Source organism: Dipodomys spectabilis, unplaced genomic scaffold, assembly GCF_019054845.1.
Source record: "Dipodomys spectabilis isolate Male_0828 unplaced genomic scaffold, ASM1905484v1 ptg000001l, whole genome shotgun sequence".
Lineage (NCBI taxonomy): Eukaryota > Metazoa > Chordata > Mammalia > Rodentia > Heteromyidae > Dipodomys > Dipodomys spectabilis.
Genome location: NW_024870678.1, coordinates 9,332,336 through 9,353,017, shown reverse-complemented (window position 1 = coordinate 9,353,017; position 20,682 = coordinate 9,332,336). Strand labels below are relative to the sequence as shown.

Genomic DNA, 20,682 nt, shown 5'->3' with positions numbered 1-20,682 from the left:
GCGTTCCCAGCCCTGCCCCGGGCGCCACTGCGGCAACTTTTCCCCACGACTAGGGGACAACTCCCGCCCACTCTGAAGCCCTACTGGCGGAAGCCGTCCCGTCCTCCCACGTGGATAGCCTTCTCTTCTCTGGGCCTTTCCAATTTGGAAGCGGTCCCCCAGTGTTCTCCCTCCTTTCTCACGGGCGAGCTGCAGAGGTTTGCCAGTTGTCAACATGGACGCTGACAGACAGGTCCCCAGCGGAGGCCTATCATAGGCCAAGGTCGCATCTCGGCCCCGCCCACTTCCTCCCAGCGGGCTGCGTCCGCCCGGTTCGTCACTCCGCATGCGCGGGGGGGCGGGGCGGGAGGTGGGGCCGGCGGGGTCTTCCGTCTGCTGTCGCCGTCACCGTCACCGCATCCTGCCGGCTCCCGCCACTCTGGGGCCACCGTGCCGGCGTTAGCCGCGCGAGGGGAGGGAGGGGATAGTCGGGGCGTGTGTGTGCGCGCGCAGGGGGACCCCGCAGCGCCAGCAGTTCCCCTCGCGCCGGCCGGGCGGCGAGGGTCCGCAGCAGTCGGGGGAGGCCCTGGACGGCGCCATGTCTGCGGGCGGCCCCTGCCCAGCAGGAGCCGGAGGGGGCCCCGGAGGCGCCTCCTGTGCGGTGGGGGTCTCCCCCGGCGGGGTGTCCATGTTCCGGTGGCTGGAGGTGCTGGAGAAGGAGTTCGACAAGGCCTTCGTGGACGTGGATCTGCTCCTGGGTGAGATCGATCCGGACCAGGCGGACATCACTTACGAGGGGCGACAGAAGATGACCAGCCTGAGCTCCTGCTTCGCGCAGCTCTGCCACAAAGCTCAGACGGTGTCCCAGATCAACCACAAGCTAGAGGTGAGCCTGGGGCGGGGGGAGGCCTGGCCGCGGAGGCCGCCAGCCCCGCACGGCCCGCGGGCGTTAGAGCCCACCGAAAGCTCCCGGGAAACGACCCTAGAGAGCTGACCACCTAGGCACCTGGCCTTCTACTGGGATGGAAGAGTGCGACTGCGGGGAAGGAAAGGAAAGAGGTGAGGTTTGTAGAGAAAAAGGGTGTAGACCTGCGTGTGGTCTCCGAGGTGCTGTCATCCATCCACCTTCCTAGAATGTCACCTGGGAGGGAACAGGAGTTACCTTGTACGTGTTGTGTTAACCAACCAAAGAAAGATTTTTCTGTCCGGAGAATACCTCGGCCCGCTTCTTGACGTGTGAGTTTTGCAGATCTACTCTGGCAGCAATAAACCACACTGGTATATTTTCAGAGGGATGCCATCCCGATGACATTCATCTTAACAACCCAAAGTAACATCCGTGGCCCAACAGTCATGCCTGGACGGTATAGGGGAATCTCATCAGAGCTCTTGGGAAAATTGAGTGGAATGTATACCAAAATGTGGTTGTCTTTGTTTACATACACAATTGGCTCTTCAGTTACAAGCAGATCTCTCCTGGGCTCGCTGGCACTCAAGTATCTTCTAACATTAAGGTTTTTGTGCTTGTACTTCACGGTATTTCCCAAGGTCTGACTTTATATGTGAAAGTATTTAAAGAAGGGTCATTTGTTCTAGCGTGGGAGTATGATGGGGGTGATTGTATCTTTCACGTTATATGGAAAATAAACTTAAGGCATTATGACAGTATTTAGAATTCATGATAGATTTACAATAATACATAAAGAGCAACTTCTAACCATGCAATTTAAAATAAGAATAGTATTTCATTTTAAGTAGGTAAAATTAGGATATTAGCTTTCCTAAGAGATCACCATTGCTACTGTTTGTAGTAATTGAGAATGCCTGTTGTATCCCAACTAATATATATGTCAAACACTGTTTTTGTTTAGTGGTCAGCATTCTTTCTCTCCTGTAGCCATTAAAAATATGATATATGAGATCTGGGAGTCTGGCTTTGTGATATAGTACTTTCCTAGCATGCATGAAGCCCTGGCTTTGATTCCTCAGTACCACATAAACAGAAAGCCCAAAGTGGTGCTGTGGCGCAAGTGGTAGAGTGCTAGCCTTGAGCAAAAGAAGCTCAGGGACAGTGCTCAGGCCTCGAATTCAAGCCCCGAATTCAAGCCCTGAAACTGGCAAAAGAAAAAAAAGGTGATATAATTAATCTTTGTTTGGTATACATTGACAAATCCAGGATTTTGTGACTGTTCTCCATTGAGAGATCTCTTGATTTTCCCATCTTTTTTGAAAAGATTGGAATGAAAGTGCTGATAGGAAGGCAGTCACTTAATGTAGGTAAATTAAAATGTCTCAGTTTCTTGATTATTGGTCATTTCTAGAAGATAGCTGATTTTCCAGTTATTAAAATTGCAGTGGATGGTATTGAGGACAGTGTTTCAGCTTTAAAGAACAAAGATTAAGAGTAGAAATTTCCTATCATTGACAGGTTTAAATATCTACCAAAGATAAATTGCTTTTTTAAACTGGTTCTGGGGCTTGAACTCTGGGCCTGTGCGCTGTCCCTGAGCTCCTTGCTCAAGGCTAGTACTCTACCTCCTGAGCCACAGCTCCACTTCCTACTTATTCTGTGATTAATTGGAGATAAGAGTCTTGGAGCCTTCAGTGGCTGGCTTTGAATGGTGATCCGCAGATCTCATCCTCTCCTGAGTATAATCCATCAATACTCTTCGATAAATGACTTTTTGAAAATGAAAAGATTGCTCTGTGTGTGTGTGTGTGTGTGTGTGTGTGTGAGTGTGTGAGTGTGTGTGCCTGTGTGCCTGTCCTGGGCCTGAACTCTGGGCCTGGTGCTGTCCCTGAGCTTTGCTCAAGGCTAGTGCTCTACCACTTGAGCCACAGCTCTACTTCCGGCTTTCTCTGTGATAATTGAAGAGCTTTCCTTCCTGGGCTTGCTTTGAACTGTGATCCTCAGACTTCAGCCTTCTGAGGATAGGTTTGCAGGTGTGAGCCACTGGGGCTCAGCCCAAATTCATTTTTTAAATAACCTAAGAGCTAAACAGTAATGATTTTGATGTCAGATTTAAAAAAATGTAATTTCAAAGAAATTAGATCATTCTGTGAGTAGGAAATGAAACTCATTTTTTTCCATTCTTAAATATTTTAGATGAGTATTCATCTAAATAATAGACTGTACATGTAATAAATTATACATGTTCTTATTTTCAGAACTTATAATTGTATGCTCTGACTCCATGTCCTGGCTTTGGAACTACATTATTTCTCAAAATAAGAATTGGCCAATATATCACAATGTGAGCACTTTTTTTTTTTTTATAGATCTTAGAAAATGGTGAAGGGAGAGATAAAAATTTGAATATTTTTTGGTTTGGTTTGGTTTCTGTGTATTTTCAGCTTCAGTTTATTCATCAGTACTTGGTGTTAATATTTACACATACAATATCTTCTGTAGTTTTTTTTGCAAATTCTTTATTGTGATTAAGATTACATAATTTTACAAATTTCACAAGCACATTCTAACTTTCATGGGGTAAATTGTCTGTTGTGGTCTATAAAGTTTATGAGTTCTTTGAGCTTTGACAATACAATGATTTCTTCCACATCGGGTGGTATGTACATTCCTTTCCTTTTGCATAGTGTCAGTTGTTCCCTCTTTCCCACTCATTCCCTCCCTCCCACCATCACTGCCATTGAGTTGCTTAGTTCGTTTTGATCAATGTCCAGTTGATGGGTCCCACTGTTGTGTTTTTCCCTGATTCCCTCTAGTTCTGTGTCTTCCTCCTAGTTTCCCTCCGGTGAACACATATATACCATATGTATGATCAGCAGCGTGGGGTTATTTAGTAGTGATTCGACCAGATGAGTGGAGGTCCTTTGTTTCTCAAGTCTTGTTAACTTTGTCGTATCACCTTCTGTTTTGGATTTAACATCCACTTACCAGGGAGACTATGTGCCATTTGTCCCTTTACTCTTGGCTTACTTCACTCAACATGATTTCTTCTAGTTTCATCCATTTCCCTCCCTGAAAATGCCATTATTTTGTCCTTTCTAATGGATGCATAATATTCCATTGTATATAGATACCACTATTTCTTCTGTAGTTTTTTGTTTTTAATTGGTTGAAGGGCTTGAACTCAAGGCCTGGGTTATTGGAGATCTTATTGGAGATAAGAATCTCTTAGATTTTCCTGCCTAGGCTGGTTTTGAACCACAATCCTCTGATCTCAACCTCCTGAGTAGCTAGGATTACAGATGTGAGCCACCAGTGCCCAGCCTTGTAGTTTTGACAGATCAGTATATTGCTGTGGAAAGGCTAATTATCAGCAGTGTCTTTCAAAGTAGATTGGTGGGTGTACCATCTGCAGAATTTCAGATGTTGTTCCATAAACTGTTAGCAGTCTTATGAGGTCTTGTAAATCTAAAGGAGATCTCTATATTTTTTTAGTCACTTTTATTTCTTAGTAAGTATATGAATTAGTTCTATTGTTTTAGTTATATGGACATAAAGAAATAATAGTTCAGTCTGCTTATGGTTTGTATAATAAATGTATACACCAAGTTATGTGGTTTTAGAAATAGTTAATTTCAATTATATTGTATCTAAGTCAGTCTTTGAATCCTTCCAGATTGCCATTTACCAGTCCTTGTGGTTTTAGGTAATACTACACTACATCTAATCTAATAGGAAAACACTGACTGCCAAAAAAAAGTGTTACATTTTTAATTAAATATAACATCTATGTGACTTTTTTGCCACAAATTATATTTGGGAAGAGACACGTATTATATAAATGCTGAGGATGGCAGGAAATATCAGAATATTCTCAAGTGGCGAAGCAGCACTCCTTCAAATCCCATCTCTATTTTAAATGTCCCACCCACTGTGTGAGCCACTGGGTATTTGCTGAGTCACAGGCACTGATTAGGATAGCAGTAGTAGCAAATACTAGTGATAGCTATAGTTGTGTTAGAGTAGAACAAAAATTGTGAATACTTAAGAAACTCACTTCTCTGTCTTAAAATATTCAGCACATTCACTCCTTCTTTAAAATAACAGCCGAACAATACACTTTTAGTCACCTTCCCACCACAGTTGCTAAATTTTAATATTGAAGTGATTTACCGTTTGTAGACATCAGTTCAGAAACTTAGCTTTGATCAATAACCACATTGACAATATACTGGTGATAAATTTACTCCTGTCATTTTTTTCTTTTTAAAAATTGTTATTATAAGGGCAGTGTACAGAGGGATTATGGTTACATAAATCAGGTAAAAAGTACATTTCTTTTTGGACAGTGTTACCTCTTCCCTTGCTTTCTGTCATGTTTTTAAGTAAGCTACTTGTTACCTTGAAGTTGAGTTTGTTTTGATTTATGTATGAATTAAACACTAGTTATGTGCCAGAAGTTATACTGGATACTTGGGATAAGATGGTAAGCAAAAAAAGGTTGTAGTTATTGCTGTTAATTATGGAGCTTAGATTAATTTTGGAGATTGGATTATGGAGCTTGTCACCCAGCAGAATTTGTTGGGGGGGGGGGGGTGGAGGAATGTCTTAAGCAAGAAATTAAAACATTGATAGTTGGGGATAACTAGTAATGAGACCCAATTCTGCATTGTCAAGGAAGGAACACTACCTGAGAAAATTACCAGTGACCTAAGACATAAGGGATGAGTAGGAAGTATTTAGGCTAAAAGAACTAAGAATATCATTCCTACATTGCAGTAGGACTAGGAAATGGGTAGTGCCAGTGATAAGCAACAACATAGTTCATTTGAAGATCTGAAATAGATAAATGCTTTGAAAGCAGAAGGTTAAATAAAAAGTAAGATGTGAGGTAAGATTGAACTGGTAAATAGGGTCTGAATTTGCTTGGTTTTATAGGCTATAAATGTATTCATGTCTTTACATAACAATGAAAAGTGTTTTTAACCAGATAATAACCTCCACTGTGAGATTAGAATAGGTCATTCAAGCTGTGTGTAGAGAAAGTTTGGGGAAATGACAAGAATGGATATAAGAAATCATTTGGGAGATTCATATTACACATGTAAGGTATAATGTGGAATAAGAGAGTGGAAGTAGAGGAAGTATTTAACATAAGAAGCTGTGAGAGGAAAATAGCAACAAAATTTTGTGGATTGGAATGGAGGGATAAGGAATCTTGAGATAACTCCTTGAGGTCAGTCTTGCATAGCTAGTATCTGAATATTAGATATTGGTAGCAATAATGGTATATTAGTAAGATTCTAAGTGAAGACAAGAAACAAAGTACAAGTAGAAGGAAAGCCTTACATTGAAAGGTTAACTTAGAGGGAAGTGAGAGCTAATGTGATCAGTAGATTTCTTTTTCTGTAAAATAGGAGCCCAGGTCAATTGATAAAAAGTGGTGAGAGGAAGGACCTAGAAAATTGAAGCTATAATAGAAGAGTAGGAAGTTGTCACTCATAAGTAGAATTGTCAGGCAATGTTGAGGACCTACTTGGAGTTAACAGGAAAGTCCCTGAGACACTTCCTTAAATTAACCACCAAAAGCCTGAAGTAGAGCTGTGTCTACAAATGGAGCTGTGGTAAAGCACTAGCTTTGAGCAAAAAAGCTCAAGGACAGAGACTAGGCCCTGAGTTCAAGCCCCAGGACTGCCATGCAAGGAATAGTAAGAAGATCATAATGGAATGAAGTGGACTCTAAGTCCAATGTAAATATCTACATAAGAGACAGGAAATGGTACATAGACACTGACAAGGCTGTGTATGAATGAAAACAGAAGACTAGACTGAACGCACCTACAAGTCAGCAACCAACAAAAGCAAAAGCAAGGGAAAAGCTGTGATATGGTATAGTTTCTCTAAGGTCTCCAGAAGAGCTATCCTTCCTAACACCCTGAAGTTCTGAACTCAGAGCATAAGCTTATTTTAAGCCACCAAATTTGCAGTTATGTGTTATGATAGCCTTAGGAAACTAGAAGCCTTTTTTTCTTTTAATTTATATATCGTAAGGGATCTCTACAATAGTCCCCATCATTCTTGGCATCCTTATTAGAAGTGTACTTTTATCTCTTTCTAGTGAACAGTGAACTTCTTAAGAGTAGGTCCATGTCTTATTCATTGTTTTTTTTTCCTCCAGATTCTAGTGTGCAGTTTACATTCATGTACCTAAAAAGCTATGTTATTCACTGAAATAAGGAATCCAAGAGAAGGAATTAGTTTGGTAAGAAAGATAATGAGATAGATTTAGTATTTAGTATACAACTAAGATTGTCATTCTCTTTGGCATATTCCTAACAATTTATTTTTTCTTTACTCCCTCCAATACATCTTTTTGTTCCTTTATCATTCTAAAATGAGTCATTTTAGTGGTTCATATCTAAAAAGACAAATTTGATTCTCTTACTCTTTTTATACTTCTCATACTTTCTGTACTGATGATAAGTACTGATTTATCTATCCTTATCTTTTATCGTTCCTTCTTAACTGCTTTTTCCTCAATGAAACTGATCTGTTTGCAGTTCTTCAGTAGGCCTTGATTTTTCATGATGCCTCTACTTGGCACAGGTTTTCATGTATTTTCTTTATTTCTACAGTATCAAACACGTACTCATGATAAGACATATTATCTCTGAAGGCTCTCCTCACTAATTCCTCTGTTCCACAGTTAGTCTGTCCTATTACCTGTGGACTCAGCTATAATGGGTAGTTGCCACATCTCTTTGCCTGAAGAATGTAAGCTCTTAGAAGATGAAGTCTGTGTCTTAGGAAAATAATCTGAACTGTCAAATGCATTATGAAAGCTAATTTGGGGAGAAGCTAATCCATTTTAGTTTTTAGATGTTTTCTCTTCTGTAGTGTTCTCCAGCCACAATGAATATCAAATAATTCTTTTTGAGTATGAATATCAGGATGCCTTGTATGTAAGTTACAGAATTAGTCTGGCTCCTTTTTAAATGTGAAAATTTGGATCTTACACATGAAATGTCAAAGGTTCTGATATCTTACATCGTTATCTCATTTGCCAGGGGTTTTCTTATCTTAAACTTTTCTTCTGTATTAGCAGATCTCCTTCAACATCATCTTTCTGACATCCCCCTTGTACTTTTTAAATTGTATCACAGATACATCTGTAGTAGAGTTCAGCACACTTTGCATTGTAATGAAAAGTACATTTTGTGTATTTCTTCATAACAGAGAGTGAACTTTGTAAGGGATGTCTCTTACCCATGTCTTGTTCCCAGATCCTAGTACACACAATAAATGTTTATCTACATTGATTAACTGATTAAAATACCCTGAGTGTTTTGCCAGGAGTCTTCAAAGATTATCAGCAATTATTGTGTAGTATAAACTTCATGAGAGCTGAGATTTTTTTTTTTTTTTTTGCCTCTGTATCCATGGTATCTGATCCGACATAGTTCCCATCATAGTATTGAATGGAGAAATCTGCAGATTCAGTTACTCTCCTGGTATATCATTTATAATACAATTGTTGAGTTAATATTCCATAGTTTTCCATTTTAAGAAAAAGTTGAGAGTCATAGTGGTACATGTATCTTGTAATCTCAGCACTTGAGAGGCAGATGTAGGAAAAGTTTAAGTTCAAAACCAGGTTCGATTACACAGTCAGTTCAAGGCTAGCCTGAGTTGTTTTGAGACTCTGTCTCAAACACCTAATTGCATAGTATGTTTGAGGCCCTGAGTTCTATCTGGAATACTGCATAAACAAAGCAAAACTAAGGGCTGAATTAATTAAAACATGAATAAATTAATTACTCAGTAGCAGCAATATAGCACAGTGGCAGAGCCTTTTCCTATGTAATATATTCAAATCTGAAAAGAGAAAAGAAAATAAAAAGTTGAAAATATGACCTAAAACATGATCATAGAAAGATATTGAATATGGGTTTAATGTTTTTGTGACATTTTCTAAAATAATTGGATAAATTGATTCTTCTTTTCACCCCACTCCCAAGTCTATTTCTTTGACATTAAAATGGCAATGTTTTATATTGTTTGAACTTTCCAGATTTAGAGCTAAGTAGTGTAGCTTTGGGGGATATATCTTGGCTTTATCTATTAGCCTCCAGCTCAAATCTCCCAACTTTGGTTTACTCACGTTGTCTCTCATACACAGACAGGTACCTTTTAAAAAAACATAAATTCGATAGTGTGATTTTGCTTTAAATTCCTCAATTGAAATTTTCAAAAAAAATTAAACTCCTTACTATGACTGACAAATTGGCTATTCATCTAGTGATGAACCTTACCATTCTTCTTACTTCTATTATCCAATTACATGAGCTTTCTTCCAAAGGCTCTAAGATAAGATTCTTAAACTTTTGGTTCCAGGATCCCTTAACACTCATAAAACTTGGGGTACCCCCAGAGACCTTTGTCTTTATGGGTTATATGTGATATATTATGGTTATTACTGTTCCAGACATTAAAACTGAGAAACCCTTAAATATTATGTTACACATCACATGTATATGTATATATACAATATATTTTAAAGCAAAAGGTGTAGAAGCAATTTTAGGTAATATGTAGATTTTTATTGCCAGCTTTCTGTGCTATATTTTTATTATGGTTAAATTGTGAATTAGCGTCAACTATGTTCTTTGTGATTCCCAGTTTGGAGAGTGTGTGCTTTCATTTCCTTGTGTGTCTGTACCTGTTTACTTGTCTGGGTGTGTTCATACCATGTTCCAGTACTTGTCAATGTGAACATGAAGGGGGTGCAGAGTTTCCTTCACCTAGAGGTTGGGTCATTTCTGAGCTCATGGACTGCTTCCTCACTGTCTTTCCTATTATTATCAACATTATAAAGGATAGCAGGAAGTCTGACTTCTAATTCACGCAATTTGTAGTTTAGGGCAATTGCACTATATTCTCGCTGGCCTCAGTTCCTACATGTTCAAAGTAAAGAAGTCTTTGGATTCTTATATTGGCCTAAAGTTTGTATGTTACACAAGTAAATGGATCCAGTCTCATTTTTTGTAAGTTTTGAAAGTTGATAGGTATAGATGAGAATATTAGATACTTAGTAAGTAGTATAGAGATGTAGACTTTCATCTATACTTTCATCTTAAACTGTATTTTCAAGCAAATAGCCTGCAGACAATCATTTTTTTTTTACTATAGTTTGACCCTCCCACAAAACATGAGGTTTTTAAGAGAGTGCTTTGGCAAAATAATTAGTATCTCTTTTTTTTTTCTTTTTGGTCAGTCATGGAGCTTGAACTCAGGGCCTAGACACTGTCCCTGAGCTCTTTTGCTCAAGGCTAGTGCTCTCCCACTTTAAATCACAGCTCCACTTCCAATTTTTGAGTGGTTAATGGGAGATAAGAATCTCACTGGGGCTTTTCTGCTGGGGCTTGCTTTGAAATTGTGATCCTCAGATCTCAGCCTCCTGAGTAGCTAGGAGTACAGACATGAGCCACTGGCACCTGGCTTGGGTTTGTTTTTTGTTGTTGTTATTAAGTTGTGTGTGTGTGTGTGTGTGTGTGTGGCTTGGGTTTGTTTTTTGTTGTTATTAAGTGTGTGTGTGTGTGTGTGTGTGTGTTACTGTGGATCAAACCCAGGACATTGCACTTGCTAGGCAAGCACTTTACCACTGAGCTACATCCCAGACCAATTAATATCTTTTTTAACCCATAAAATAATTTAGGAATCAAATCTTGTTTATCTTTGGAAAGAAAAGAAGTGCAGCTGCTGTGTGTTCTTAGATTACATAGGCAGAGGGTTTAGATTTGAACACAGTGGAATAATAATACGAAACAATAAAACAATTTGATTTTGGTGTAGTTTGATTTCTAGTAGTTAAGAAATATATAAGGATAAAATAATTACATTAAAAAGAATTGTCTTGTGGAAAGGTTTGAGGTTTTTGAGTCTATATGATGAGAAATACAATAGTATTAACTGTTAAGTGATGATGATCCTCCAATGTTATTTAGGTCAAGTGTTCCTATTTCACATTCCATTACTGGTAATGCTTCATGTTTCCTTTGTGCAACATTGCATGATATTTTAAAATTTAACTTGTGATAAGTGTATAATAATTATACTTACAAATTTATGAATACAGTATGGTTTTATACATGTGTACATTTTATAATGATCAAATCAGGATAATTAGCAGTCTATAACTCTAAATGTTAATCACGTCTTTATAATTAAACATTATTCTTCTATCTACCTTGAACTATATACTGTCATTCATGTTAATCATCCTATTGTATAAAAGAACCTACTATATAATAGAACATCAGAATATACTTCCAATCTAACTATAACTGAACCAACCTATTGACCAGTCTCTCCCCGTCTAAGGTACCCAGTTTATCTGTCTCTACTAACCCCCGATATACTCTACTTCTGTTGAAAGGACTTTTTTAGATGCCACATATGAGTGGGGTTATGTCTTTCTATGTCTGTTTGTTTCAGGTACTGTCCTCAGGCTTTATCCCTGTTGCTTCACACATCATTCTTTTCTGCAGTTGAGTTATACTCCATTGTGTGTCTGTGTGGGTGTGTATGCCACACTTTCATCTTTTCATCCATTGATGGACATCTAGGTTGATTCCTTATCCTGGCTATTGAGAATAATGCTACAATAAACATGTGTGCAGATATTGCCTTACATTCTGATTTATCTCCTTTGGATATATGACTAATTTTGGAATTGTTACTAATTCTGTTTTTGTTTTTTGAAACAATATCAGTTTATTTTTCTTTAAGTCAGATTCCTTTTTTCCTCCTGCACCCTTTCAAACATTTGGGTGTTGAAATTTTAAGGTAGAAGGTTGAAAAATCAGTTGTTCCTCTTAACTTTCTGGTTAAAAAAGACAATGAGGTGAAAAATGCTCTGACTTTTTATTTTTTAATGTTCAAACTAGTTTCAAGTCTTATTAACTTGTATAATCTTTTAAATCCTGACCTCCAGTTCCAAGTTGAGGTGTGTAATAAAAATTAGAGATAACATGTGGAATGTGTACAGGCACCATATGGTAGGTAGATGCTTCCTTTGTGGTAGTATGAATATTGTCAGTAAGCTAAACATATGTATTGGGACTATCAAAATAATTTTTTCCTTATTGCTGCCTGGTCAATATTACTTCTGCTGTCCTATCTAGGAGTCAGTGAAATTGGATTCCAGTGCTATTTTGCCACTGAACAACTGGGTAGTCTTAGAAAATAAACAGCCTTGATGGGTCTTGGTTTCATTTATCTGAATGCTAATTGTCATTATCATAGCCTTTATGACCTCTAAAATCTTTTTCGTTGTAAAATTCTATAATTTCTAAAATTCTGTGATATTACATTCATACTGAAAGCGAATCATAACATTCTAAAAAGACTGAAATTCTGTATTTCAAAGAAATTCGTTAAATTATATGTAGAAATTTCTCATTTTGACATAAAATTTATTAGTGACTAATTTTTCTTAGCTAAAATGCTTAGATCTTAGGTAAGAAAAGAGTTAAATATTGCTAAATTAGAGTAAATTTGAAACACTTAATCTTGCTCCAGAAAATAAAATGGACTAGATTCTCACACCTGTGTCTTTTCAAAGAATCTTTTTATGTGCTTTATATGAGGAGTTGCCTCGGGAGCAGTTGTTGCACAGACTGTTTTCACAAGATCTGTGCACTTCCCTCGCTTTCTGCCACTTGAGCCATACCTCCACTTCTGCATTTTTATTTGTTAACTGGAAATGAGAGTCTCTCAAATTTGTCTTTCGGTGCTTGATCTTCAGAGCTCAGCCTTCTGTAGCTAGTTGTTTTTCATTTTTTGTTTTTGTTTTTTTTTTAAAAGAGATCATTTACTCACGCTGAAATTCTTTCTTTTTGAGGGGGGGCGAAGGGGGGTCCGGTCATTGGACCTGAACTCTGGGCCTGGGCACTGTCCCTCAGCTCTTCAACTCAAGGCCACTTCCAGGTTTTTTCTTTTTGCTTATGTGCTGCTGAGGAATCGAACCCAGGGCCTCATGCATCAAGGCAAGCACTCTACCACTGAGCCACCTTCTCAGCCCCTTCTGTAGCTAGTATTATAGGTATGAACTGCTGTCACCTTACCTGTTCTTTTTTTGTTTGTTTGTTTGTTTCCCCCAAAAGCAATAATGAAGAATTCATGCAAAACAGTAATTGCATGAAAGTCATGAGTATTATCCCTCTTTTACAATTGAGAAATCTTGAATGGCTATAAAATATTGTAAATCTCGGGGCCAGTGTTAGATAATTCATTTCAACTTAACAGATTCTTATTGAGCATCCTTTATATTCTAGACACTTAGTACAGGTGGGATATAGAGGTATATTCTAATCTTTTGCTCCTTGAACTCAGAGAAATTGCCTAATGTGCTAGTAGCTCTCTGCCATTTACTTTTCTAGACTTCTTCCATCTCTAGATTTTTTTTTTTTTTTACTGTTTCTTTTTATCCCTGTTTTTGTTTTCCTTACAAGGCCTTCTAAAACTTTGTGTGTGTGTGTGTGTGTAAGTCTTTTCTTTACTGGCTTCCTTTACCATAGAATTTCTTATGACTGGCTTACCTCTCAATATATACAGTTGTTTGCTATACTTTTGTTTGGTCACATGCAGATTTGTCACTCTAGTTGACAAGAAAGCTTCTCAAGGGCATATGTGTCATGAATAACATCATTGACAGTTTCTTTTGGTCACGCCAGCATAGTTCTTGGCCTTTACTTCCTAGATCTTTGATCTCTTGCCCATTTGAGAAGACCAAACACAAAGAGCACTTCTAAAACACAAGGGTAAAACTAAAACAATATATTATTGGTTGTGCAAAAATGAAAAACTTCTAACTGAAAAGTTCATGGTCTTGATGAGTTGTTCTGCTATGGTATAATTAAAAACTCACAATCGAATTCTTAGGCTTCTTGTCTCAGTAGCTGGTTCCTTAATACTTAAAATAATTTTACTAGATAGTGAGTAGGCTGACAGGTTAATTGTTTCTGAGCTGAAGAAGGAACCTTAGTTACTGGCCTTTCCTCTAATATATGATTAATGTTAGTAGATCACCATCATCTACTGTCTGTGCAGGATGACGAATCATCCTATACTTGTATATTTTCATAAGTTTTGAAGGTACAGGTGAAACAGTGAAAAGATTGCTTCTTAAAGTAAGTAAAATAAACAGAAGGAACATCCTGGATTATTAGACAGTATTGTCTGTAGAATTCTCAACTTCTTGCCACTCAGTATCTCATTACTTTCCTGGGAGGTTAGGTGGGTATCTTGATCAGCTAATGATCTTCTAGTGTTCATGTATTTATTTCAAGGATATGTTCCATCAATCCTGAATAGCAATTATTGCAATAAAAATAAAAATTAAGCATTCTTAATATTCTCTATTTCTTTATAAGGCACAGTTGGTGGATCTGAGATCTGAACTGACAGAGACCCAGGCAGAGAAAGTTGTACTGGAGAAAGAAGTACATGATCAACTTTTACAATTGCACTCTATTCAGCTCCAGCTTCATGCTAAAACTGGTCAGAGTGTTGACTCTGGTACTATAAAGGCAAAGTTGGTAAGTAGTTTGAAGAGTGATAGGTACTCAACAAGTATTGTAGAGGATATATAAAACAATTTTTAATGATGCTTTTATTATCAAATGTTAAATATATTCACTGGGGAAATATTAGAAAGTATAGGAAATGTAGTTTGTGATCATAGGTTCACAGTATCAGAAGCAGGAGATTATCAGTGGTAATATTAATAATTACCTGATGGTTTGAATTTTATTCTGTTTAAGAATATACACATACATATATACACATTAAATATATTTAGGGTATTCATGATTATAACAAAAGTAACTTTTTGTTCTTCTGTGTCAGTTAGGATCAAATTCAGCTTCATATAACAGAAATCCCAAGTAACATTGGGATTTGAATAGTATTCATTTTTGCATAGTACTTACTTTTCTCCCCAAAGAATCCCAAGGTAGGCATTCAGGAACTGATACGGCACCTCCATAGGGACCATGCATCCAGGTTCCTTTTTTATTGTTCTCTGCCATATTTAACCCATCTGCAGAATTTCTTCATGACTAGGTTCCAGGCAGAAAGGGAATTATCCAAGGGAAGGGTAAAAAGATTCATTAAATTAATTAACTCTCAGCTGTGTTAACCTTCTTAAATAATTTTTCATGGAATTCCCAATAATTTCTTCCAGCAACTCAGCCTACCCTACCCGCATGTCAGCATCCTACTTGATCACATGGCCACCTCCAATAACATCAGATTTCTTTTAATAGGAAAATGGAATGAAACAAGTTTCATTTGCTCTTCAAAGATTATAGCATTTTCCCTACCACTGAACACTTAAAAATGTCTGTATATTGTGAGTTTACCATGTGATTAATATAGTTTTAATAGAAAAGAAATTTAGGTCTCATTTCAGTCTAACCTTATCTGTATTAAGTATATTTATTGATTATATACGTGGGTATTGAATATATATGTGTATTGAGCATATATATGCCCGTGTATGTATATTTAACATACATAATGTACCAGACATTTTTAATGATACAGAGAATTTAATAATTAAGACAGCTTGGGAGAGGTACAATGTAGTGTTGATGGTGTGATGAGAGTTAATATTTTTTAAGTTATTTATTTTCAGTTAATTTTGTTTGATGTCTAGTACAGATGTATTAGAATTGATTTACATGAGTATCTTTTTCTTAAAGTTCTTTCAAATTCTGAAGGTATATGAATCTAAGTAGTGTCATGTAATTAATAAAAGCCATACTATTTCTTTGAGATATTTGATATTAACATTAAGAAAACAATCTACATTTTCACTTAATAATTTAACCTCAAGTTTTATTGTTACAAGTTGTTGGTACTGTAAAGGAAAGAATACTGAAACAGTTTTGTTAACTAGTTTTGATTTTAAAATGTTTTAATCCACTACTATAAAATAGTCATTGTTAATAGATTTGTAAATATATTTGTTCTAGTGAACCTTACCCAAGTGGCATTCATTTCTGGTAATTTTTCTTATAAAGATTATACCACTAGATAAATTTGTTTGATGGTTTTCTAATTATAAAACTTTTTTCTTGTATCTTAAGTCTGTCCCCTCTGTGGAGGATCTGGTAAGTATGGTGTCATTTGTGTTTTGCTTTAATATGTCATGCTGAAGTGTTTTATTTGCATATTACATGTTGTCACTACTTGTGTTTGAAAGTAACGTTAATGATCGCAGCTTATCAGTGTTCAAATACCTGAAATGTTCAGTGATGGTCTACTGTACCTTTCTCACTGCATGTTGTTAAAGATTCTTTTTTTGTTTATGATTTATAGCCATTAATGCAGAACCTATCAGTTTCTGTTTTTTGTTTTGTTTGTTTTATGTTTTGTGCCTATCCTGGGGTTTAAACTCAGGGCCTGGGTCACTGTCCCTGAGCTTTTTTGTTCAATGCTCACATTCTACCAGTTGAGCCACAGCTCCACTACTGGCTTTGTGGTAGTTAATTGGGGATAAGAATCTCAAAGACTTTCTTTCCCAGGCTGGCTTTGAACCCTAGTTCTCAGATTTCAGCCTCCTGAGTAGCTGGGATTCAAATGTGAGCTAGGATTATACCTGAGCTCAGCTGAACCTATCATTTTTTGGTGACTTCATGAATTACAACTTTTTCAGATTTCTACTTTACTTTTTATTTGTTTTTCAGACTTCTACTTTAAAGAAATGGGAGTTATATTAGGCAGGTCTAGTTTTTAACTCCCTCGGTTTCTATTTGAATTTATTTCCAAAAGAAGAACGTGCTTGTTGTTGTCTTCATTCACTGAATATATAAAGACTTTTCAATAGGCTTGAGAATAATTGACCTTTACAACTGGATTCTCAGAATTAACAGAAATTATTTTCAAAAATAGCAATATGGGCTGGGAAGGTGGCTCAGTGGTAGAGCACTTGCCTTGCATGCATGAGGCCCTGGGTTCGATTCCTCACCACGACATAAGCAAAAAGAAAAAAGCCGGAAGTAGTGCTGTGGCTCAAGTGGTTGAGCGCTAGCTTTGAGCTAAAGAGCTGAGGGACAGCGCCCAGGCCCAGAGTTCAAGCCCCACGACTGGACCCCCCCCCCCGCCCCCCCCCAAAAAATAGCAATATGTAAATCCTAAATATCTTTCCCATTAACCTCAACTTATCAGGTTCCAGTCTGTCTTATGGCTTTACTTTTTTCAAAAGTATATTCTCTGAATATTTAAAAATAAGAACTAAACTTCATTTTTCAAAGTAACAAAAAGCTTATCTAAAAATGGAACAAGGGGGCTGGGAAGGTGGTTCAGTGGTCGAATGCTTGCCTTGCATACATGAGGCCCTGGGTTCGATTCCTCAGCACCACATAAGCAGAAAAAGCCGGAAGTAGTGCAGTGTCTCAAGTGGTAGAGCACTAGCCTTGAGCTGAAGAGCTGAAGGACAGCACACAGGCCCTCAACTGGCAAAAAATAAAAATAAATAAAATAAAAATGGAACAAGGGGCTGGGAATGTGGCTTAGTGTTAGAGTGCTCGCCTAGCATGCATGAAGCCACCCCAGGTTTGATTCCTCAGTACCACATATTAGAGAAAAAGCTGGAAGTGGCGCTCTCGTTCAAGTGGTAGAGTGCTAGCAAAAGCAGCTCAGAGACAGTGCCCAGGCCCTGAGTTCAAGCCCCAGGACTGGCCAAAAACAAACAAACAAACAAAAAACCAAAAATGATCTTTAAATCTAGAAGTAGTTATGCGCAGCTTCTCTAATGTTGTTCTTGCTTACATCTATTAATTCTAGGCCTCAGAGTTTGTCAGCCTCATAAAGGTTTGATTCATTAAAAAAAATGGCTGATTAATATACATTTGGGACATCAATACTGTAATATAAAAAGCTCTTTAAAGTAATTGAAAGTAGGCAATCCTCACCATAGTTTATTTAGACTATATACCAAAAAAATGTGGGTCTCCTAAATTTTTTTTTTCTAAACTGGGTGCTGGTGGCTCATGCCTGAAATCCTAGCTACTCAGGAGGCTGAGATCTGAGGATCAAGGTTTGAATCCAGCCTGGGTAGGAAAGTCCTTGAGACTTTTGTCTCTAATTAACTACCAAAAAGCAGGAATAGAGCTGTGGCCCAAGGACAGCACCCAGGCCCTGAGTTCAAGCCCCAGGACAGGCACAAAAAATGTATTTTCTGAAATGGCACTAATATCAGTAAATCTCATAAGTTTTTTTGTTCACACTGTTGAAAGTTTGTTTGGGTTTTTTTGGTTTGTTTTTTTTTTTTTTTTTGGTTGTTGATGATGTTTGTGTTGAGAGGGAGGGGCTGACAGCTGCCCTTTTAGGAAATAGGTTCTGAAGTACATTTTGAGATGGACATGACTATTAGGTCTATAATGCAGAACTCTGAAAGCTGCAGCAGGATTGTAAGTTCAAGACCAGCCTAGGCTGTATAATAAGACCTTGTGTGAAAAGGGAAGGAAAGGAAGAGAAGGAGGGACGAAGGGAAGAAGAAAAGGAAGAAGGAAAAGGAAAAGAATGAAAGAGGGAAAAAAAGACAAGAAAAAAGAGCTATTAATTCTAAAGTTGTTATAAATGGAAGATTCTAGGTTAATTGGATTTTCTATAAACAGTATCTGGAAAATATGTTCTAGTTGATATATATCAATCTGTGTGTGTGTGTGTGTGTGTGTGTGTGTTTGTATGTTGGGTTTGCCAGTCCTATGACTGGGCGCTGCCCTGAGGTTATTTTGCTAGTGCTCTACCACTTGATCCACAGCTCTACTTCTCGCTTTTGCGTGGTTAATAGGAAATAAGAGACTCATGGACTTTCCTGCCTGGGCTGGTCTTGATTCTCAGCTCTCATCCTCTTGAATACCTAGGATTACAGACATGAGCCACCAGTTCTCAGCACTTTTTTTATAGAAGTTATAAAATCTGCTAATCTTCCTTCTGTTTATCACTTATGTAACAACTTTCTTAATATATATTTTTTTCTTTTTGATGCTGGGGATCAAACCCAGGGTCTTGGGATTACTATTACAATTGATCTATACCCCAAACTTGTTATATAAGAAATACTTGAAGGGCTGGGAAGTTGGCTCCGTGACAGGGTGCTTGCCTTGCACACATGAGGCCCTGGGTTTGATTTCTCAGCACCACATAAGTAGAAAAAACCAGAAGTGGCGATATTGCTCAAGTGGTAGAGTGCTAGCCTTGAGCTAAAAGCTGAGGGACAGTGCCCAGGCCTGGAGTTCAGGCCTCACAACTGACCAAAAAAAAAATTTTTTTAAGCCAAAGAAATGATCATTATCCCCATCATCTGATAGTTTTTTTAAAAAAATTTAGTTTCTTCATATATGTATGCGTTCCTATGTATACAAATATATATATAATATACACAGCTAGTACATATGTGCACTAATGCATCAGTTATTCAAAACAGTAGATCAAAATGTTAAAGTATGTTCCATAAGTTGCTAAAAGGTTGATGAAATTTGTTTTGTAGCTTTTCAATATCCAGAATAAAAAGGGAAATAATTACTTAACCAGTGGCAGTATAGTTGAAAAGGTCTTTGTTATTTTTTACTGGTGCTAAGGAAATTCTTCATAAAGGAGATCTTATAGTAAACCATAGGTTTGGTAAATCAGTCATTAAAAGCTGTCTACTCATATAAATGCAAGTTTGAAGCGTTCAGATGGTCTTCTTGATCCAGAATTAACGCTTAGGATAACTTGTAGGCCCTTATTCACTCTCAGAAGCATTTATTCTCATCCCACACATTTATTCTATGTACATATTTGATTTGTAGTTTGTTTGCCTTTGGGCAATACTATTTTGTGCTCTCATTTTACTTGAAGTTAAATGTCTGTGTTGTGTTTAGATTCTGCACATTACATTTATAACCCTTGATTTATAACCCTTGATTACATACTGTAATTTTCAAAGGTAGAGCTGGTTAGAAAAATGTCCAGATTTAGAAAGAACCATATCCAATGGGCATTCTTATGCACAGCTGTAATCTCAGCATTCCAGAACTTGGGAGGCAAAACAAGAGGATTGCAAGTTTGAGACCAGTCTGGGATACATAGCGAGACTGTCTCAAAACCTGCACAGAACCTGATTCAACCCTTAGTTCCATTTTATGAAAATGAAATGGCAGTAGTTTTATTGTATACTTGTATTTTTGACATTTTACATTGTGTGCTTATATGTATTTACTGCTAAGGAGTCATAAGTGAATTTTTGTTAAGTTGCATGTTGTTAACAAATTATAGGAAAGAGAGCTTGAAGCAAACAAAAAAGAAAAAGTAAAAGAAGCTCAACTTGAAGCTGAAGTGAAATTGTTAAGAAAAGAGAATGAGGCTCTTCGTAGACATATAGCTGTTCTCCAGGCTGAAGTGTATGGGGCACGATTAGCTGCCAAGTACTTGGATAAGGAACTGGCAGGAAGGTATGTAAAAAGTTGCTGTGCTTATATTCTTGTGACAGATTGGGTATTTAAAGAGGTTGACAGCTTATAAATAAAACATTAATTTTTGCCCTCAGAATTACTTTACAATTGGCAATGACTTGCACTTGTTGAATTGATATTGACTACATTATATGCTACAGGCTTATTCATAAAAAATAAGTGTATTTTACAGAGACTACACACCAGATATTAAAGTGTAGAATGCTGCTAACACTCTTCAGAGCATCACTTTTGAGCTACTCTTGCCTTGCTACTGTGATAAGTAAT

At 37.5% G+C, this 20,682-nt stretch overlaps 1 protein-coding gene across 2 annotated transcripts in view; it reads left to right on the top strand.

Annotated features, from left to right (window-relative positions):
- Positions 1–359: 359 nt before the first annotated feature.
- Gopc (golgi associated PDZ and coiled-coil motif containing) overlaps positions 360–20,682 on the top strand; it is a 35,802-nt gene continuing 15,479 nt past the window's right edge. The window contains exons 1-4 of one of the 2 annotated variants that reach the window (XM_042683563.1): positions 360–865; positions 14,323–14,487; positions 16,042–16,065; positions 20,219–20,394. In XM_042683563.1, coding sequence (XP_042539497.1) covers positions 578–865; positions 14,323–14,487; positions 16,042–16,065; positions 20,219–20,394 — 653 coding nt within the window. In that variant the 5' untranslated portion in view covers positions 360–577. The remainder of the gene's footprint in view (positions 866–14,322; positions 14,488–16,041; positions 16,066–20,218; positions 20,395–20,682) is intronic. The other variant, XM_042683624.1, reaches the window with a different exon arrangement.